The 23,553-nt window shown below is 36.8% G+C and overlaps 1 protein-coding gene across 1 annotated transcript in view; it reads right to left on the reverse strand.

Moving 5' to 3' along the window:
* Nucleotides 1-694: 694 nt before the first annotated feature.
* The window catches only part of NRG3 (neuregulin 3), a 284,685-nt gene continuing 261,826 nt past the window's right edge, over nt 695-23,553 (reverse strand). The window contains exons 6-9 of the mRNA XM_088526367.1: nt 22,350-22,476; nt 16,147-16,274; nt 6,397-6,567; nt 695-1,477 (exon numbers count right to left, since the gene is read on the reverse strand). Of these exons, the coding sequence (XP_088382493.1) occupies nt 970-1,477; nt 6,397-6,567; nt 16,147-16,274; nt 22,350-22,476 (934 nt within the window). The 3' untranslated portion in view covers nt 695-969. The remainder of the gene's footprint in view (nt 1,478-6,396; nt 6,568-16,146; nt 16,275-22,349; nt 22,477-23,553) is intronic.

Here is a 23,553-nt window from a genome sequence, read left to right on the forward strand (position 1 = left end):
ATCTCCCTGATTCATCTCTGAACAACCCATAATAAAAATAAGTTTAAAAAAATACACACACACACACACACACACACTCAGAAGTGCTCCTGGGTGCCTACAAATGCCTTCAAAGTATAACAAGTCAGTAACGTGGAGGGTTCTGTAACAAACAATGGAGTTTATATTCCCACTGTTAAAAACAAACAAAACCAAACCTGCCATGAAACACACTCTTGCATTTTCAGTTTGTTCCTCTTGCTTTCTCCATGGACCCCGCTTGGACAAGTAAAGCTCAGAGCAGGGCAGAGTGGCTGCATCTCCTGATCCCTGCCTTGTGGCAGGCCCCAGCCCCACAGGACTCTTCCCAAACTCAAACCTCCTCTTACAACTTTCTTGGGCTTATGCAGTAAAGTAAGGTTAAGCATCTGGTTCAACTAGGGATTTACTGTCATTCCACAATTGGTGCCAAACCACAGAAGCTGGACAAGGAATTGGTCTTTGTTGGTCTGTTTTCATGCTATGAACCTGGAGCCAAGAAGTGAAGAGTGGCCCAGACTCGTGCCAGGATGAAGTTCCCCTGGTCAGGGCACAACTCCTTGGTCAGCAGCTGACTGCAGCACTACCCTGAAACCAGTCATGAATCTAAGGATAGTCTTGGACTTTACTGAAAAAAATACACATAACCTAAACCTTCTAACAGCCAAACAGGACAGTGTTAAAATGCTCTGTAACTGAAACTGTATGTAAAATCCTGCCTAGAAAGCATTTGATGTAAGCTTCATCTCTCCTGAACTTTTCTTTCCCTTAAAAAAATATTTTGTTAAAAAACACTATGATATGAGGGCAATTGACTATTTGGTTTCTTCTAAGTAGATGCTCTTAAATTAATGCATATAAATAATTTGTATTTAATTTCCTCCTTTCCTGTTTAGCAAAGCATCAAATGCACCAATCTCTTATTTCCCCTCCCACAACCCCCACACAAAGTCACTTGGTCAATACTGAGTCTCTTTGTGTTTCACTTTTTAAGACAAATTGTGCCTCTCGTTCTGATTTGGCCACGGGGCTCATGGGCAGAAATGCTGTGTTTTCACTCGCACTGTTCTCTGGTTCTAGGCTCGTCAGTTCGTAGTCCTCTGACCTCCTTGCATCAGTCAGAATTCGGATCTGCTCCTGGACAGTTTCTAGCAATATTTTCACTTCATGTTGTTCTGCTATAAGACAATTACTGACTGGGGAACTCACATTGACAAGTTCAGCAGAATAGGAGTTTTTGCACCATTTGATGCCTGTTACTTCAGGAACGTTTTGCATTTGCATGCAGGCTTCATCCAAGCCCACAGACGGGATGATGGGAACGGAGTTGGCCCTTGAAGATGAATATCCAACCAAGTCCTTCTGATCCACATTATTAAAATAAGGGGTTGTCTCTCTTGAAGGCAGTTGCATATTTATTGAAGTATTCTGAGGAGTTTTTAAAACACTGGATGAATACCTGAAAAGAATAATAATAAAAAAAAATGTTGTATATCAAGAAGGGAGATGCAGCCAGCAGTAGAAATGTTGTAGGAGATTCAGCAAACATACCTTTTTTGGTACACTAGGAGCACTTAGTAATATTGTGGCCCTGGGAACAACACTGGACTCTGGAACCATGTCTTTTATTCCCAGATCCACATAAGACAAAGCACTGCTTTTCTCTCCATCTCATTTTCCCCATCAGTATATGAGAATAGCAATTCCTTTTTAAAACTTCTGAGAGTTATGCTATCTGTGACTAATTCATTACAATGACTAATTACTTCAAGTTAAATTTAAAATGCTGCTCCTACATTCCGAACTGTGGAAATGGACAGCAGAACTTTTTTAGCAGAACTTTAACAGCAGAACTTTTAGGGTCAAATAGCTAATTAGTAAAGTACTTTGGAAGATGCAGAAAAAATAAACGTCAAACAAAATATTGTTGTGGGAACATGGAAATGGCTGTACAGTCAGTCAGACAAGTGGACTTTAACGGCATTGTACCTCAAGAAATTATGCAATATTTTCACTCAGCTATACTGCTGATGTTGGCATGATTTCTTTTTTTTTAGATCTTGTCTGGAGATAGAGCTAATGCATTAGACTCTGGAAAGTGTCTGTTTTGCTGCTTTTCAAGGAAAATCCTTTGTCCTCCACTAACACATATCATAGTCTGATTTTTATTTACTCTGAAGCTTCTTTTAGGAAATTTCATCAATATTTTCATTTTGTTTCAAAGTCAAAGTAGTTATTCTTATGAAGAAATGTTTTCATTTAGAGGAAATATTTTAAAAACAGACATGGAAAGTACAGCAAGCATACAGTAAAGGAAACCTGGCAATAAAAAAAAGCAGATTTCCCATTTGAAAAATAGCATTACTAGAAATTTGGTGCTCTGAAAGTTAGTACTTCTACTAGTCATGACTACAAAGGACCATAAACAACATCTCAGTCCTGGAACGTATTTTCTTTCTCATTAACTTTGCAATCACATCACTTATTTAACAAAGCAAGGCAATGGTGAAGTCTCATATGCTTTACTCACGGGAAAGGAAAGCAACATCTAGATATATCTAGTATAGAAACAGGTATCTGAGTTCTGATTTTATTTATTTATATTTCCTGCAAGACATTTGAATCCATTAGATTTTGTTAGGAATATTCCTGTATTTTTACATGCCTTATTTCTTTTGGTTAGCAGAAGGAAAACTAATGAAAAGTGAAGTGCATAAAACAGTCACAATCCAATATTAGGGTACAGAATTGATCAAGCACCTCTTTGGGATGCATGGTTCTTGTGCATGTTAAACTGCTGCAGATACACGTACATTGTGCTTGCACACCCTTGTAGCCTGTTTATAGCAGGCCTTTTAAGAACAACTTTATAAAGATTGATATGAAATACTGATCAGGGAAACTATTGCAAAGGGAGGACAATTTAAAAAATAAATGAAAACACAGCATTGTAGATTCCTCTGATTTGTGCCCAGTCTTGCTTCCTTTTGCATTTGCTTATTCCATAATTTTTCAAACCACTATGACTGCAAGGATCTCAGAAAATGCACTGTTCTCTTTTTTAGTAATTGGGAATTTAAATATATTTATATTAATGTATTTATATCTAGCCCAGCTTTCTGTTAGTTACAAACTGATCCATGCTTCGACTTGTGACACCAGACAGTTTCTGTTTGTCAGGCTTAGATCTGCAAGTCCAGAGTGGTGATTACCTTCTCCTATAATTAAACTAACATTCCCAAAAATGTATTTTTTTTCTTGAAGATGGGTATCTATATTTTTTCATCTAAAATGTTGCTTTTTGTTTGAATAAACTCATTCATGCATGTGTTTCAAAGTGCAATTCTCTCTCCACCCTTTTCCTAAAACCAGGCCAAAAAGAAACTTAAACATTTATAAATATGCAGTAGTAATTATCTGTTTCATCCACACAATGTTCAGGACTCTAAATTAAAGACTGAAACTGAATCAAGAGTACTAATTATACTGCCTTCCTAAAACAAGTATTAAAGAGAGACTTAACTAATTGCGTGGGACTTAAAATACAAACTGGGTTGAATTTAATGTGGTACAAATAACTTTGCTGTTAACCCCAATGCTTGTAGCTGTCTAGTGTGCGAGGGTCATGCAAAGACTATTTGGGAGTCATTTCATGGACATTAATAGGCTTTAGTTCAGTCTTATAAGCACATATACCTATATACACACACCATTTGCAAGTTGTATATGTGACAAAGGTCTTACATACATAAACACATTTATATCTATATATCTGCATGTTCATATTAATAGTTAATATAATGTAATGCAAACAGCAGTTGAAAACACACAATAAAATGCTGTCCACTTAGCTGCATGTAAATTCTTGACACCCTCAGAGACTCTTATCAGACTGAGGGGATGAGAGTGGCATGGAGATGGTTTGTTTTCTTTAAGAACCTCATTTTAAGCAGGTTGTTCTCCTACTTTGAGTAGGTATTGATTAAAACTGATATTAATTGTATCTGACTCAAGCTGCAAATATCAGATACTGCTGCTAATACAAGACTTTTTATTTCTTGGAAGCAGGAAAAGCTTTCACCTCAACACAGGATGGGAAGATAGAACACATTTTTGTACCTGGAGAAAAACTAACCAGGTAAACTAGCCTCTTTTTAATTAAATATAAGCATACAAAATCTGACTCAACTTCGGATGCTGCTGCTAATGGATTAACTTTAGCAGGTTGAAGAAATTATGGAGACAAACCACTTAGATTTTTGCATCCCTATTGGGAAAAGATCAAGGAGAAAGGGACAGAAAGATCTGTACCTTCTGCAGGAGACAAGGAACTTTTCAGTTGAATTGAATCTAATGAGAACACCAACACTATGAAACTCTGGCACGTATTTAGATAGTATAAAACAGAAATCCTCTTCCTAGTTTTAAATATAGTGTTCCACATTAAATGCAATTAAAATTGTTTATATTTTTAGTCAAAGATGTGTTGTTTTTGTTAAATAAATTACCTCATTACTGCAACACAAAATAACTTGCAAAAAGTGCTGTTACGTTCTTTAAGGATTTCATTTTCATAAAATCCATCAGATCAAAGGATAGCTTTTATTTTCATTTCTACTACTTACATTCTTGTAATTCATTTTTATGGGCACTATTTTAAGAATTTAGTGTCACAGTTGTGATTATATATACACTACTGTGATTTCTTGTCACAACAGTACCTTTAGATACATTCAGACAACTATTTCTGAGAGACAACTTTTGTGAGTCTACAGAGACATGCACAAAATAAAAATAAGGTGCTTGAGTAGATTAAGGCCAGAACAGTAGTTAAAAGTTCAACATTTTGTAGAAGTGCAAATATAACACAGGTCAATTTGACATGTACGTGTAATACCAAAACTTAGTTCCTATTCAAGAGTAAACACAACTGTCCGGACAGCTTTGATCTGGATCAAAAAATATATATAGCTTTGCTGTATTTATATATAAAACAAAATATATACCTAAATATATACGATATTTAGATATATATTTTATTAAATATATATTTATATTATATATATATATAAAAAATAAAATATAGCTTGGCTATATTTTCTCTCTCACTTCTGCACCTAGAAGGATGCTGCAGCCTTCGTCAGCAGCCTGCTTCCCAAAACTGACATTTAATGAGGAAAACTGTGGTTACCTGCTTGTTAAAGTAAGGTTTGCATTCCAATTCACAGCTTCCTTAGAGAATTAAGCCTACATTGTTATACAAAAGACAATAAAATTCTTGGAAGAAGTAATAAACAGGTTTCTCTTACAAGGAAACAAATAGTAAGAAGGATATTTATTCTTAAAATGCACCCACAGAAGGTTGAAAGTCAAGGCAGGCAGGGGTTTGTGGTTGGGGTGCTTGTGTGCATTGTATGTTTGCATAGGGGAACTTCTGCAAAGACAAACGTATGCAGACACTTTCTCTTAGGCAGCACTGATGCCACTGAGTGGATAGTCATAATGATAATGGCTATGTTTTTCCTGGCCGCCACCCCCTCAAAAAAAATTACACACACAGTTGTCTCCAGTCTTACAGTCCATAAAGCCAATTCCAGTAGTTCTTTAAAGTACAGCTGTCTTCCTGCAGTATAATTTCATTTACTTCACTGCACTTAGTCTTGCACATAGTCTTAGACTTGCACATTGTATCTCATCCCAGTTACTTCTAGTTTTACACAGAATACATATAGATTCTGGAAAGTCTTTGGAAATCAATGGGGATATGTAAATATTATGCAAAATAGCTCAGCAATTGCAAAGGACTTCAAAGGCAGCTGTAGATGCTCAGAAACACTGAAATTCAAACCTTATGTTTAGCTGGAACCTATATGCAATCAATATTCTACAAAGCTGAAAGAAAAAGGAAAAATGTCTGATCCTTCGTGCACTGTGAAGGGGTCAGTCTTCAGTCTCTAGCAAACACACCTTGCAATATGCATTTTAAGAACATGAAAGTTGATTTCCTGAATAATTTTCATTTACAGTGCTGATGGCAGAAACAATGTAATGCGGAGGGCACAAGAACTGTAAATCACAGCATTGCTGAAGAAAGGATCATTTACAAAAAGTAACATGTAGCAAATCACTTCCAGTTTGTCTGATCACTCCTTTTATAGATTTAGAGAGGCCAAAAAGAGTGACCAGCCAAATAAAAACATATTATCTTCAAAGAGCCAAAATGCTGAAAACAATCTTCTGCTCTCAGTACTATAACCCCTGAATCCACAGTTCACTAAAAGTGCTGCAAGTACTCTCAAGGCAAAGCACAGTAACTAACGCACCTTTTATTTTGCAGCCAGTAACAAATTGGTTCACATTGGTTATTTTCTTACTTACCGTTGACAGGGTACTGTGTCCTGATCTGTCATCCTTGACTCTTCTAGCTGCTGATATGCTGGTCCTGTGATTCCATTGAACCTACCCCGAGGTAAGGGAGGAGTCCTCCGAAAGGCATTTTTATGTAGAATCCCACCTTTTTGTCCTGGGCTGCAGCATGAAGACAGGCTTCTAGGAAAAAGGGCAGAAGTACAGGAAAAGTTATCAAAGCAAGCTCATAACTTCTGCAAAATAGCTTCAGAATTAATAATACATGGATTGTTGTTTTTGTAAACTTTGGTATTCAGTCCACGATGTTAGTAGAAATTCTCTATGGAAATATAATGCTACAATTCACAGTTGGCTGTTGTTTACTCCATATTTAATAGATCAGCTTCCTTCCAGGATTAAAAAGAAGTGACGGGTAAATTAAATGTTTTCTTATATTTAATGAGGAATGCTTCTTTTTTCCTACACTACATACATAATTCTTAGTATGCAGTGTTGACTCCTCAGAGGTCCATAAATAGCATAGGTCCATCATATCTAGCTGAGCTCACAAGCATATCTTGAATTTAGAGCCCATTATATAACCTAGCAGCCTAGACAGTTCTGTTTGTTGATCTGATGACATTAAACTGAGAGAAAATATTTCAGTGAAGCTAATGAACTCCTAGCTTGAAGAAGCCAACAAAAATGTTCTCCACATTGGACAAGATTTCAAGATTTTCACAGAAAAAAAAGAAATTCTCCTTTGATATGCACAGCTAAATACTATGTTGTTTCTTTATGTGATTCAATACAAACTTTAACATGATATAATCAAGTTTAGGTATTTTTTTTGACTTATTCTAGAAAACAGCATTTTTTAAAAAACTAACATAGCATTTTTTTTGCAGAATAATAGATTTTCCCACTTTGGGCAAAAATTAAATTGTTTCCGAAATTCCTGTAGTTTTATTATAATAATGACACATTCAATGCTTGCTAAAGCAGGAATAAGGGAATACATAATAACGGTAAGACGTAACATATTTCTAGTTTTAACAGGTCACAGTACTGTACAGCATGACTAGCTGTTCCCTTTCCAGATACTCCTATTTCTCCTGACATCTCCCAGAGCTTTGAAATACATGTATATTATTTAATATTCTCTCACATCATTAATGATGTTTTTTATAGGTTTTGCGGTGCATTTTAAGAATAACTACCCTTGGTTATGTGAATAATTTCAATTTTTGATACAATTCACTTGCACCAAACGTTTTTGATAAATTTGTTTCTCTTTTCCCATAACCTGTCCTAAAGGCAATCTGCATTTTATATCTAGCAGGAACTTTACTTATAGTTAGGTCCACACTTACTCTCAGACTAAGTATCTTGGACAAACTCCCTGGAGCATGCCATTTTCATGAAACCCCTCCTTCTCTCCCAAAAGTCAAAACATAAGAAATGCAATAGGCTCAATCCTACCACTTAAATGACAAATGTCCCATCCTTTACTTTCCCACTTGCTTTTTTTTTTTTTTTTTAATGTTGAACTCGAGTATTAGCCATTTAATCTTGAAGATGAGTTCAAATTGTGAGTTACAATCCATATTCTCTATAATAACATTTCTACTACATCATAAAATACTCAGCAATCTCTGTTCAGGATATTCTCTGGGTTATTACAGCACAGAGTATTAAAAGATGCAGTTGAATTAATAAATCCTGATGAATAATGGATTTTACCTTTTTTATTGGTTGCAGTGTATCTGTCAGCACATTAGAAAAATCAACACACTGATTACACTCATAACACCTTGCAATGACTAAAATTATTCGTGACTAGAAAGGTATTGTTTAATTGCGGATGGTTTGATGCTCTTGTGTTTCTTCTCTGCTGAGTGAGTGCACAGAGTCTTCCATCTAAAAACATGCACAGGCACTAAGTTCTGCACTTGCAACAGGGTTCATTGAATGCATGCAGGTAACTTGAGCTAATTGCTAAACACAGCAGCAAGGACTCATACAAACTCCCCAGCTGCGCTTCCTCACCTTGCACTCAAATTCACATTGCTACATTTTTACTGCTAATGATGCAGGAGCTGGCTAGACACAAGTGAGCAGCCGTGTGTTAACATTATGCTGCAATCACGCTAGCTCCAGCACTGGCAGAGCTTGAATGTCTGAACTGTTTCTAATGTGGTGTGCTTATGCTTCCAATATTTCTAACAGAAAAAAGCAGGTAAAAAATGAACAAAAAAAACATAGGTGGGCATGGAAAAGACATATTTACTAAAAAGGATTTTTCTGGAAGATTTTTACAGCAAGTTCCTTTCTCGAAGCACCAAAAACAAGGATAGTAAGAATTTGCTTAAATTTTTAAAAGAGTCTCCACCAGAATAATTTTTTCCATTTACACAAAACTGTCAATGCATGCTATGAATATCTGCATATTCTTCCTCCAGAAGTGTTAACTAACACAGGCCCCCTCAGGCGCACCTATTCCGTTTCACTCTTGAAGCATTCCTCCCTAGGAGCAACGCCTTTCAGATTTCAGGCAATTTATCCTTCCAGCTTTCATTACAATTTCTTAGCCATGTACTCCAGTCTCACTGGGTAAAAGAAGCAAGCTCAGTAACTGAGGTGCTCACTAAGCCCACTAAGGAAAGCTATAGATACATTTTTAAAATCTTTTAATCAATATAGACATGAATAACAAAAATTGAATATTTTTGAACCGCTTCACAAGCAATTCATAAACTATGGAGAAATGTAGTTCTGAGGAATAACTGAAAAATAGCTCGAAAATACTATTTCAACTACCTCTGCACCAATGAAGAAATTCTAGTTCATCCTTGCAAACAATTTTGTGTGAACATGTACTTTAGGTTGAGTAACTAAGTGAAAACAAAGCATATTCTCTTCTCAAGGCACAAGCACAACTCCAAGTACAGCTGAATGTGTCCATGAATAGGAAAAGATGCATCACAATTAGAGTAACTGGGAATCATCCTGCAACCCCCCTTTTTTTTTCAGCTTGCTACCAAACAGAACTGATTACACATCTCATTATGGATGAATTTAGTCAGAACTACCTTTGTTGAGAGAAACATGAAAAGCCTTGACACTTGAACTGTGTTCCACTTGTTAACACTTTCAATGGGACCAAAGAGTAATTTATTGCATCAGGCAACTAAGCATGTAACACATCATTTGAGCATTTGCATACAATTGCATATATTTTTAAACAGCTAACATTTATGTGGTACACTGAGTCAGAAGCAGCACAACTAATCTGGGAAGCACTTAAATGTCAAACATCCTACTTCTACAGCAAGCAATTGATTTCAGATATGAAGAAAACTACAACAGGCAGAATAGATCACAAAATACTTTACAAAAATTGAAGAAAAACGTGGCCCTAGGATTGATTCATTCATTGTCTTGTAAAAATATATGTATAGAATCCTATATACCACAGTAAGTTTCTATAGCATTTTACCTTTGGAGGATGAAATGAGACTACTATGTGTATTGAAAACACAAATAATCAAAAATAGACTTTATATGTGATAAAATTCTTGGACAATCATAATTCTCCTTTCTACAAAACTGCAAGAACCCAACTCTTCTTCTCTTTGCTGTTGAATAAATGTAATGGAGCTAAAGAAACAGTGCTTATAACCATGGTTGTGTGTATACCTGTATTTCATATCCCCCACTTTTTCCTGCTTGATCAGTTACAATTTCCTTTCTAATGGCAGCACTGCCACTTTGTCTTTCTACCTCATCTTTTCCTTGTTGCCATTCATTCACTTTGTAACCCCAACTTCCCAGTTTTTCCACACTCCACATATGTCCTGTGCCATCAACTAGGTATTCAAGAGAAAGATGCTACGAACAGTAGGCTAGTACCAAGTTCTCTCTTCTGGCATTTTTACTAGCTCAAGCTTTGTACATCTTGTGTTAAATGCAAGCATTTTTCTATTAGTGCAAGCCTCCTTCATCCATAAGCTTGCCCTTTTACTTTTTTTTTTTTTAAACACTCTGCCAAGCTAAGATACACAAGTATAATTCAGAAAGAAGGATGCAAAGCTGAGGAAGAAAGGTTCTAAAATCAACTGGAAATATTCTGGCTCTATATCTGTAAAAAACTATACAGTGACTTGTACTACATTATATACCTTACTCTCTACTAGTAACAACATCTACACATTTGTTGTCTAAGTCTCGAAGCTATGATCTTTGCCCCTACAGGTCAGTGACCACAAACACATGCCTCAATGACAGACCAAGCTGCCAGCCAGTGTCTTCTGATGTTCTCTAGGAGACGTTTTTAGGCTATGTAGACAACTCACAGCAATGACATATACAAATAAACTACTTAGACTTACAACCAATTTCCAGATTTAATAATAAAGGATCTGTAATATCTCTGTACAGAAGTACATCTCAATAAATACTGTGACAACATCCTTGGAACTGCAGTGAAACTATATGTGATTAAAATAACACTATGATTATATGCAGATTATATGCCAAAAATCTGTAGTACTAGGGAACTGAGGACTTTCCAGGGCTTCCTTCTTGTCTGTTTGCAGTGTCCTACATTTCAAACATTTAAATACTACTACTTGCTATGTCTTTGTAACCATTAAAAACACACTGAGACCAAAGATTATTTGAGGAAAACATCTGATTTACTGTAGCACAATGACATATGTTTAATAGGTCATGTGTATGAAGTGCTACAGCTGGTCAAATTCTCAGTCTATATGATGGACTGGGATAGCAGCCAGCTGTTTTCACAACTCTCTTCTCCACTTGTAAATGCCAGAGCAGCTTCCCGGCACCCAGCATGCATCGACAATTCTAATTTTACATTTTAATTTCTGAAACAGTAGTATTGTTACTTCCATTACATATTTATATATACAGAAATAGCCTATACTGGGACTGATCAGGGATTTTGCAGCTCTGTGCAAGTGCCTCAGGACTAAATATATTATCTGAATAAAGACATCATACAAGTTCCACTGGTTAGGTATATGCAACAGGAAAAGAAAACAGAACAGTCAAAGGTATTACAATATCACTGAGCTCAACCATCTTATACTCCCCTTAGTGCACTGATCAGTCTTAAATTCCCAGTCCTAAACCTGGAAAGACTAAGGCTATAATTCCAGACAATTTTTTGAGGCTTCAGCCTTCTCTTGATTTCCAGTTTAAATTTGTTTATGGTCAGGACATATCTGTTTGTCCTTGTGCCACCATATTCCTTCATTTTAAAAAAGTCTTTTACTGCTCCTCAGGCTTCTCTCTGATGTATTTATAAGCAGAGTCTTTTCAGTCTTCATTTTATTACACTCAACAAGACAGGCTCTCTAATCCTCTCTATGGAACACAAACTATTCATTGCTCACATTATTGTATTATCTCATGAAGGCAATTTGAGTCCATTTTAATCATGAGCCCATTTTAACCAGATGATACTTGTCTATTTCTCATGTTATATTCAAATTAAGTTATGCCAAAGTCTTATGACCTGGTTTTAATGCTTTTGACTTTCTAATGGAAATGTCTTGACTAATACTTTTTCTTATCCTGTTTATCTTTTACATCACCTTGAGATTTGGTTTCCTTTATTCCAATAGTACATTCTGAGCCTTTTCTTCCTTGTTTGTTTCTCAGCTGAGAGCAGAAAACTTTATTAGTTCCTAAATGCATGACCTTGTTATTCAGTTCATTCTTTATTATATCAAGATTCTGATCTGTATTGACACTGTATCTTAACTAATTTCTTCAGCACGTTCCTGCTTTTTTGTGCCAAAATCATGAATGAAAGTAAGAGTTGTCTCAAGGCTAACTCTCAGAGAACTTCATTAGTGAGCATCTTCAGCCTAGCACTCATCTTCTCAATGTATTTTCTTACTATATCCCTTCTAACCACCTCTGTACATCCACTATAGTTGTTCTGCCTCTCCCTACTTTCTCCCACTTAACACATAACTACATGTACCACAAGGAACCCAATATTGACTAAGGTTGTATAGGTCAGGTCTATCTCGCTCTTACCAAAGAAAGCCTTCAATGTAGTGTTGCAGGAACTGCTGCTGGTAAACAGGATACATTTTATCCTTTTTTTCTATTTACCCAAAGGATCATCCTCCCCACAATATCCATCCTAAAACTTTGAGTACTATCTAATTCAACTTAGTAGGTCATCAGCTGTAGGTATTATCATTGTTTCCTCTTCTGAAATTTAGGTACGTTTGCTCTGTAATGCAGTGGTCCAACTCCTATTTTTGATGAATTTTTGCTTCCAGATTTAAGAGTTCATGAGCCAGTTCCTTCCAAACCTCTGTGATGGACACTAACCAGTCCCTCTTGACCTAAGCACATTAATCTCTGCATTTTACTTTTACCTTGAGTGTAATAGACCATTTCCACATATTCTATTACTGATTCTACCTTTGTTCCTGAATCATCATCCTAACTGGAAAAAGATATATTCATTCAGACTTACCTGCCTGTTTCATATATTATCTCTGTCACATCACCAGTTTTGCTTCTTCCTATATAGTACCCTTCCTATTTATTTAGCTAAAGAACACTTGACTGTTTTCAGAATCACTTGCAATCCTTAAATCAGAGTGATTTCTGAAAATGGTCCTCTGTGATTTTTTTTTTTTTTGGTTCCCCTACACCCCATTGCTTTTAGGTATTCTTTTTAGTAAACTTCTTCATAAGATCATGCCCTTTCATTGGGATAATTCACTCTCATGACATTTAGGCTTCCTCTTTTTTCACATCTTTAGTTGTTTTAGCTTATCAATATTTGTCCTTTTAAAAATCAATAACCTTATTTGCAGAATTACTTTTGCTTATCCTTTCATTTAATTTAAATGAAATCAATTATTTTATTTTACTATATTTTATGGAGTTGAAATTAATTGAAAATGTAACCACAGAAAATTTTCAAGTTTAGAGTAAGTTTATCCAACATTTTTTAAGATAACAGGCTGAAAGCCTTTGCTTCTGGCTTTCATCATGGTATTGTCTGAAATGAATCCCTCTGAAATACATGATGAATGAATAAATAAAAGTCAGTATGACTAATTACCTGCTACTCAAAGGGATCACAAATCAATTCCCATAATTAACAAAATCATAATTTGTTTCTATCTGTTAGAAGAAAAAACACTGGGGGGGAGGGGGTGTTTTTCTTTTTAAAAAATCCAACAGCCAGTCTGAGGTACATTTTTGAGCATATTTTATACTTTACAGGAAATATACTTGCTACTTTCCAGCTCTGACAGAAGTTAAGAACTGTTTTACACATACAAGCACATGATACAAGATTCTTATACAGTAATAAAAATGCATAATTCACGTGAAATATTTTAAGGGTAAGAGCAAGTCTTTTCATCTCTATAGTACTCTGCATGAAGATGAGAAAATGGTTATCTGCTAGTGTGCGTGAAATGACTAGGTGATCTCTGTCAGTCAAATTTGTTTTGTATGTACCACTAGAAAAGCAACAATCACAAGCAACCCAAAATTACTTCCCACCTTGGCAATCTTACTGCCTGGCAAGTTATATTGGTTTTATTTACTGGAAACAGAGAGCTACTGGTTCTAAGAAATAATCACCCCTCCACTAGCATCCCTGAAAATATCAGTAGGGAAAACAGTTCTAACTGTGGAACATAAAATGCCAATGGTGAGCAGAAATAAACCAGTAACATGGCATAACAGTTGTAAAAAACAGGGAACTGCAGAGATGCACTGTTTTTTTCCAGGCTTATGTCAGCTTCTTAAGACATTATACATAATATTAACCACATTTCCTCTATTTTTCTTTAAGTTGCCTTCTTAAGGATACCTGAGAATTCCAGCTAACATCTGTCACTGGGCAGTGGGCAACTGACCTCAAATGAATGAAAAGGAGGAACATTTAGGACTAATTAAAAGTTTCCTCATTTAATCATATGAAACATACATAAACAAGAACTAGTTATAGATAGATGGAGATCAGAAAAAGAGACCGCATGAAGTATTCAGGCAAAGCCTCACAAATTTATTTTGAACAGTATCTAGGGAAAAAAAGTCACAAAGAAACTTAGGAAGCTGTCATACGATGCATAAATAAAAACCTTATAAAGCACTGTCATGTTGAAATCTATCGTTTTATAAACAAAGGTTTGGTACAGTAAATCCTAAGGTACAAAACTACAGAAGAGGTTCTTTATAAAAATCAAGCCAGTGATTCCACATCCTACAGCAAAACTGTTCTAAAGCAGAGTCTTGATGCTGTCCATTGCTTGCCATCTGCTAATGACTATTGCTTGCCATCTGTTCCCCCCCACCGGTATAGAGACTTTGGAGAGCAAAGGCATTAAAATGAGCACTTTGGAATTTTACATTAGTTCACTGTAAATTCAGTATGGCTTTCTCAGTAATTTCCCTATGGAATATATGAAGCCTAGAGTTATTCAACTTTTATTTTAAGTGACCTTTATAAACAGAAGAAATATTTTCAGTCTTCAATTTCTCTCTACATTTTAAGCTTGGAAAATGTCTTGGTATGTCATCAAAACAATCTAAATTTTTTAAAGTTAATCGAATGTCACTGTGCTTTTTTCTCCCCTACCCCCACCTTGACTGAATTGAGATAAAAATCCCTCCAAAAGCTCAAGCAGAAAGCATTCCAGGAAACAGTTCCACAGTTCATCTATGTTCAGCAAGCATATATTGAAGTTTGTGGAATAAGAGCCCTAGGAAGTGGATCTTACACAACAGTTGACATTATTTTCTTCATGCCAAATTAAAGGCTTAAGTAACGTAAATGCAAATAGGATGCAAATATCCCTTCAGAGGTCATACAACACCCTTGTTAGGTTAAGCAAATCACTTATTCAGAAGAGAGAGAATATGTAGCTGACTGTCCTACTGCAATGGAAATGCCCTACATTTGCAAATTACACCAAATGCTACAGAATATGGACCTGAGCATCATGCAATCCCATATTTTTAGTAAGCTTAAAAGACAGTCCTTGATCCTAATTATTAAGTCTTTCCCTCTAGACTATCTAATTGTAATTTTGACTTGATTTTTCTCAGCCTTTTTTCCTCTCTCACTCTGCTTTGAACGAGATATTTTCATTGTTACTCCAACAGCAACATTACTTCTATGAGATAGGAGTTTGGTTTCCGTTACCTTAATATGAAAAGGTATGAACAGAATCCTAATCCAAATGGCATCCTGTGATAGGTGATTTTCCTCTTTTTTGCTCTTGGGAACATCTTACATATAAACTTCTAAAAGACTGTTTTCAAAGATTACCACATTTCATGAATAAGTCATCAGTCCTTTCTAGTGCTTTCTGCTTAAATAAACAGTGAGAAAGGCTGGAAGTCTGCAGCCCTGTCAATGTGAGGAGACAGAAGTCACTCGTGTCACTAAGCAGAATCTTGCTTTTAATGGCTTCTCACACTACAGTTGTTTCAGTCACTGGTTTGGGTCTATAGTTTTGGTGATGTTTTTTAATGCTTCCTCTAGGACTTTTTTAAAATGTAGATAAAGTCAACAAGCATTGTTAAAACTTTTTATCTCTGCAGCTAAGAACATGCTTGGCATCTGCTTAATGAAGCAGCTGATGTTAGTACCATACTGTCCTGACCATGTCCCAAACACGATCCTTAATAATCTTGTATATGCATCACCAAACCAATGATGTTTCCAACGCGTCTGCTGCATTTTCCCCAGTGCCATCTGCTCACCTGTGTTGCTTGATGGTCTGGGTTCCTCTCTCAGGAGACAAGGCCTCGGGGAAAGACGGAGGACCCGAAAAACTAGACTCCATCACTTTGTCCAGCATCGGCCCAGGATGCCTATCTGCTTTTGAATACTGTGGCACAGAGCACAAAGTTAATTCATGCACAAAAATCAAAATATATTAATGAAGTTATTAATTAGAATTTATATCAAAAGGGATAGAAGGTACTTATCATATTTTTAAGTTAATTGGTCATTGCAAGCAGTACATACATTCAGTGCTGCTATCACAGGAGCTGCCCCTGTCCATAATGAGGGGCAACACGGAGCCCTTTGAATAGAAGCCTGCGTCATGCCTGAGCTCATGAACTGCATCTCAGAGGATGTTCAGCACCTTCCCTGCCCTTTGGTGAGTTCAGTCAAATGCTGCTTTCATCAAGGTGGAAGCAGCATCAATGTTCTTAGCATCTCCAGGGCAATATCTCATACGTATGAGAAGCTAAAACACTTTTCCACATAAATACAAAAAATATGTCTTTGGGCTACTTGACAATGACCTGCAGTAAAACTAGTTATTTTATTTTTATGCAATCCATTTCTTTCTGTAAATATGAACTGTTTGAGTTTCTACTTTTATTACCTGACACTATCTTTATCATCCATGTTATCTTTTCCATAAACAAATATTGTATCCTTACAAAACATAAATATTGTATCCTTACAATACATAAATAATATAACGTATTTTAGAATGAAAACACAAAATATACTTGTTTAAGAAATAATCACATGTTTATCAGTAATAAAATGCAATTGCACTAAACCAAATTAAAAAATTCAATTAAACTGAATTAAAAATGAAGTAAACAATTTCAGTACATCTACTCTGGCTCCTTGTAGCCAATTTCTGTTCAGAAAATAACAGATCTAGAAATCCCTCCAAATTTTTCCCTTGTAGTGTGAAAAATCTATATGAACAGAGGAAAAATCACTGCCTAAGTGATTGCGAAGGTGTCATTATGCAAAACTATGAAAGTGACAATATGTAAAACTGTCAAATGCATGAACACAGGTGAAATAAGATATTACATTCTTAATTATTCCAGTTACAATGATCTTAGCTGTCATTTGTAACCGTGATAGGTAAAATATGCAGACAGAGGTAGGGTTTTTAAGGTGCCTCTGAAAGTTTTTGAGTTTAATAGTTACTCTGCCAGCTGCAGAAGCGAAACTGCCTTTGATTTCTGACCCAAATAAATCAATTTGAGCTACGTAAGGCAAGGTTGTTAGTGCAAGAAAGCTACTTCTGTCCTTTCTTGTGTTTATTCATGATACTAAATTGAAAGTCCAAACGTCTTGTAAGACTGTGAAAGTGAAATGAACCGTAAAGGACAATTAGGGGCAAGCTCTGCCCTTCGCTGCATCCAAGGTTAAGGTGGAGGTGGGCTGGAGGAGTGGAATATACCTTTTTTCCTCATCCCTGATGAGTAAAATAGAGGACCCTACATGCTGCCCAAAAACAATGACTAATGAAGTATTAACTATATATATAAATTCTCTCTCTTTATATATATAATTTGGCTCTACCACTCACCTACTGTATAATTTTGAACAAGTCATTACACTATTGTCTGCCTTGTATTCCCCACTCTCACATTATTTAGATCTGCAGATAAAACTGCTACACAAATGCTACAGAATAGCTAGACACTGTATTACTAGAGCTATCTAAACAAAGCATCCCTTTTTCCCATCTTTCTTGGCTTTTCCTCCTCACAATTCATTTCCCCCTTCCTTCCCTCCCCCAAAAGGAAGACATCTACATTTGAAGTTCTATTGAAAGAGATGCCACACAGGGATGTAATTTCAAAAACAGCTAAGAATGGGAACGGTGTCACCTTTAAATTACATTCAGAGAGAGTGCTTCAAGGAGATAAAGAACTAGTGATTCTCCTAGACGGCCAACCTTGTGCAGAAAAAGCTTTCAGGTGGTGTGATTAACCTCCTTGCAGCTCTTTCCATATGTCATATATTTTGTTGCCAACAGTCTAGAGAGAGGCCAGTAAACTCAAGTTTGTCGATTTTGGCAGGTCTTTCAAAGTAGTCATGGTAATAAAGAAACGGCAAATTTGCTTTTGATCTTAGCTGACAAGTCACATTGTAACTCAGGCACAACTGCATGGTAATCTTTTAAAAGATTTAACTGCCTCCATCTGGTGCTCAACATATTAATTGTATTTTTACCACAGTTACTAGAAATAATTTATTTACCACTAAAAGCAACAAAAGACAAGAAGACACAAAAATATATATTTTCTCCCCCTCTTAAGTATATCAGTAACCTGCAGCCATGACAAGTTATTTGAACCAAGCAAAAAAGAAAATGAAACCAGATTCTACATCATGAAAAGTGTATTAGTCGCTTGATCAAGAAAGAGGTGGGGAGTTTGGAAAGACCAATTTTTTAGAAAACCAAGCAAGAGAATTATTGTATTGCTGCCAAAATACTTGGTAAGAGCAATGGACAAGACTGGAGACGACTTGGAAGAAAATCTGGAGGAGCTCTGTTCAAATAGACATTTAAGAATCCTGCTTGAAATACACAGTATTATCTCATTGCTATCTCTAACAAAAGGATGGAGTCAATACTGAGAGAAATGGGCTCAGCACTGGTGAACACAATTACAAGCGCTAAGAAGCAGGAGCTCAGAGGCCTGACAATATCTAATGATTATTTTTTTAAACTTACAGAATCACAAAACAAGCAGATGAAGAAATTGGAGATATGATGCATTTGGATATGGGAAGGAAAAGCAAATGATACTTCTGAATACTTTTACTCTCTGTGCAAACAAAAAAGCACTGATTCCCTACAATTTCCCTGCAATAAGGCAAGCGACAGGAAGGCACCTAGATTTTAACACAAATCCATAACTCCCCTATCCATAACTCAAATTTGCAAATTTGAGTTTGCAAATGTTTCATGTTAGAAGAGTACTCACTTCACACTGGAATGAACCAAACCTTTTTATGTGAATTGCTCAGACCTAGTGCTCAGCCTGGGACTTAAATAAGTCCCCAGGCCATGCAGCATATCTTTCTCTGTTGCATGTCAGCTGGACAATGGTGCAAGTGTCATTGATGTAGGGTATTTTTAAGGGGATCTAAAAATTTAAATAAGCAATTTAACCTACTGGTATTTACCCAAGTGCCTTAAGCACCAAACCTACAAGTTCTTGTTTTCTGCTCGTCAGAGATTTCTGGGAATGCTTTCAAGAATAAGATCAAAGAGGAGGAGTCTAAGGTCCTGTCTGCGCTCTCTGGAGTGCAGCCTCTCTGGCAGTTCTAGCACAGAGCCTGTGGAGTTCCCATGCGCGGTGCATGACTCGCACAAGGCAGAGATGTGGCCTTCCTGCCTCGCTTGTGCCTATCCTGCGGGGCAGAGAAAGGGTGAAAAAAAGAGAGCAACTTGTTCAAGGAGGTGAGTTCTAAAAAAAATGGCCTTTCTTGTTCAATAAACGAAAGAGCAATCTTGTCATGCGAATGTTTAGCGAACTTGGGGGAAGTGTCCGACACTTCAAATTCATTTCTTGAACACTGTCTTTCAAAATAAAGATTCAGCAAGTTAACATGTAGCTGAGGATCCAGCAAAAGTCTTATGTAAATGGCAAGTGTTTCAAAAACAAACATTCAGAGCTTTTAACCTCGCATATGGTTTTCATAATCGCACTGCTGTAAAGCAGCTTTAATTGGTACAGAGGTGGGATATCAGGGGGTGAGGTCTTTTCTTTTTCTCCCGCAGCAATACAAACAGCTGCAAGTATAATCAGTGAGCTATAAAGAAATGCAAATTTGTAATTCATTTTAATACTTGGTTAAAAAATGAAATGTGGCATTAGTCTGTAACAGTAATTTTCTTACATTTACACAGCATCTCTCATTTAAAAAGATTCAGAATTGCCTTTCAAACTGTGTACACAAAAGATAACTCTTTTTTCTTAAGTCCAGTCAACAGAAGAAAGGGAAAAGGAGAATGATTAGGTGAAATAATACTTCGCTGCAATTGATTAAGCTCTTTAAAGCCATAACCCATTTGAAATGCTATTAGCTCTACTCTAGGTCTGGGGAAATAAAGGAAATCTATTTCTAGGGTAACACATGGTTTTGGAAAGGTTTATGTGCCCATCACTAAATGGAGCAACCTCTGAATCAAAATACCATGGTCCTTTGAAAACAGACTTTAATAGAAGAGTTATCCAATTATAACAAGGGTAAGGAAATTTATGGACGATTCCCAGGGCTATCCTAATACAGAGCACAATAAAAACCAGGGTTAAAAAAACCTGAAGACATCACTATGTCCCTTTGGAATAGGAAGGAGAGAAATATGGGAGAATCTGTTAGAAACAGAGAAGGGAGAGATACAAAGCAAACAGATTTCCCACGTCAAAGGAGCAGATGGAGTGGGAAAGAAAAGACCTCAAGGATTACAACAACCACAAGCTCTTAGGAGAACCATTTAGGCTGTACAGCATAGCCTGGAGGGCTAAACTCTGTACCCGAAACGTGATGCAAGTATCGGTCCTGGCTCCAGGGAATGGAAGGAAAAGTCCTGGCTCCACCACCCAAAAGCCAGTGCCGCTTCTCCCCAAACGCCTGGGGTGGGAAGTGCAGCTGGGAGCCTCCCGGCAGCGCCTGGCACAGCAAACCCGCGCTGCGAACGCGGGCGGGTGCCCGAGAAAGCTCCGCTCCCCTCGCCCTGCCCTGTGGGTGCCCACGGCGAGGGGCTGGTCTCTCCAGCGGGGAGCTGCTCAGCCACCCGCTCCTAGGAAATACCCTTTCCACGTTCTGCTCTGCTGTCTCACCACTCCTTCCCCTGTTTCTTCCCCAAATCTGCCAAGGTTTGTGAATATTTAATTAACTGCCTACACGCATTCCTGCGCTCAAGCCTTTCTAACAGCAGAATCGTTGCTGCCTCGCGCAGTTCCGCTGCATCCTGTGAAAGGTCAGTCTGTTTCCTCCTTAGTGCCTTCACTCCCAACGGGAAAACGCTTTAATGACAAGGAGAACCCGCTCCCTCCCTGCTAGTGGCCACAAGAATAAGCAAACCGTGGGTTAATTAGCAGCATTGATAATCACCCTCTGAGCAGCATTAAAAGCTGAAGAGCAAATTTGGTTTAAAATAATAAACGACAATAATGTTTTGCAGTCTCTAATATCTGAATCTGCAAGCTGCTGCTGCTGTGGCTGCTGCAGCAGGCGAGCACCGCACAGGCAGAAGGGCAGAGCTACAGTGAAGCTGGTTGATGTGTTTATCAGCCCTTGGAACAACAGAGCCAACAGCACTCGTTTGATGATTTCTTCAGATTCAAAACTAGGAGAATTTTTTAAAGAACTAAGCATTTAGATAGGCTTTAATAACATTTTATGATTTCCTATTATATTGTAATTTTGGCTTTACTAGCAGGATCCTTCTAATTTGTTCCAAAGGCTTTGCTCAAAAAACGGGCATATGACTGTGGGAAGAGAGCAGAGTGCCTTGGAAAGCAATTTGCAACAAAAGCTAAATCCACCCAATTCTGCAAACTTCTTGCTTCAAAATTTCTTTATGTAACTCATGATTGTGAGATTATGTTAAATTACATTTAACTATATTGAGAACATGATTAAATAAATCTCAAGTTCAGCTTGAACAAACTGACTTTCAGTACCAAAAATCCCTTTGTTTAACTCGACACAGGAAAATAAGACTGCCTGCACTATCTTCACTTGTATAATAGCGTAAATTTTTGATTTACTCTGAATTAACAACAACAAAAAAATCTCTACATGTTTTCATGCAGGTCCACTAATATTTTGTATTGGAAGGTTCAAAATCAATCAAGATTGATGCTCCCCATCTCATCTATAAACCGCAGACCACAGAAAGCTGTGGCAGTCATTTCCAGTGCTGAATGCAGAACTGGGGGGCTCAACAATATTTACTACATTATATGAATATATGAGGACCACTTAGAATAACTTTAGGGAAAAAAACAAAAACTACTTGCTGTTTTCCATCAACGGGCCTGATAGAAAACATTTTATGAAAGAGGTGAGTAATTTTGTTCCCATTGCTCAGATGGTAATAACAACATGGTGATCCACTGCCATCAGCAGCAGGAACCCAGCCAGGCTATTAAGTGCTGTGGCTGGCAAGATTACTTACGTGTTGCAGCTGGACTCGGCTTTGTGCCATACACTCTGACTTTGCCATCATGCTGGAAGCATTTAGGCTGTAGGTTTTCCTATTCTGTGTTTCTTTCAGCTGTTCATGAATTTGCTTTGTTTCTTTCCTGGACAGAGAAATAAAATTCATATAAGAAAGGGCTAGTCTGATCTTCTACTATAGTTGTGAGATTTTTATAGCCATGCTTTCCTATATTCAAAACTTCACCATATTGGATTAGCCAGCTGAGCTAATTCACTAGTGTCTAATATTTCAGTGCATTGGTCATTTTATTGCACAGCTTAAGAATGGAAAGAAAAGAGCTCCTCCGATTAAAATAGCTTCTATTCTCAAATTTATATAATAGCATGCTAGTTTTTAGAGAGCAGAGTTTTGTACATAAAGAGATCATCCATTACGTATTTAACAATAGCTTGGAAGTGGCCCCAAATGATAAAAATTGTATTTTGCTCTGATTTGGAGCAGCAACTTGGGCAAAAACAGCAGACATTAACCCCCGTTGGTTATAAAATCTGCCAAAACATTTGACTTTACTTGTAGCTCATTAGACTTGACCCATAGCAGTATCTTTAACAGACCCACTTTCTACTTACATGCTTGGACCTTGAAAAAGCCTAAGAATTAACACTGCATCTGTGTTTTGACTACAGGCTGCCATGTCAAAGCTGAGAAAGCCACTAGATGAGTCACTACGTTCAATGAGATCTTTTTATAAAGATTATCATCCTTTTTAAAGATTTGCTTAAGTGCAACACTGAAGGTTTGCTGAACCTTCAGCATCTGCTTAAAAGCAGATATTCATTTCAGCACTCTTCCTGAATACAGGCCATAAACTATTACCATTATTGGAGACCCTGAATAAACATTAGATTTAAACATATATAACATTCATAAGCCTAAACATATATTTAGATCCTAATTTGAAAGAGCGTGGCAAATGGAAAAATTAAATTACATTGGAAGCATGTTAGAAGCAAAACTGGTATGAAGTAGAGGCCCATAATTAGAAAGGTATATGATGGATGCGTGAGGAAATCCTCTCATACGCGAAAATGTTTTTTAAACTTTCAAAATTCTTCCTTTGTCCAGAACAATATGAAAAGTTAATATCAGAATAATCTGAAAAAATAAAAAACTGAAAGATTCCGTCAAGTGAAATAAATAATTTTGAAACATTTCATTT

This window comes from Tinamus guttatus, unplaced genomic scaffold (assembly GCF_059628265.1).
Source record: "Tinamus guttatus ecotype Peru unplaced genomic scaffold, ASM5962826v1 Tinamus_guttatus_pri_ptg000246l, whole genome shotgun sequence".
In the NCBI taxonomy this organism is placed as follows: Eukaryota; Metazoa; Chordata; class Aves; order Tinamiformes; family Tinamidae; genus Tinamus; species Tinamus guttatus.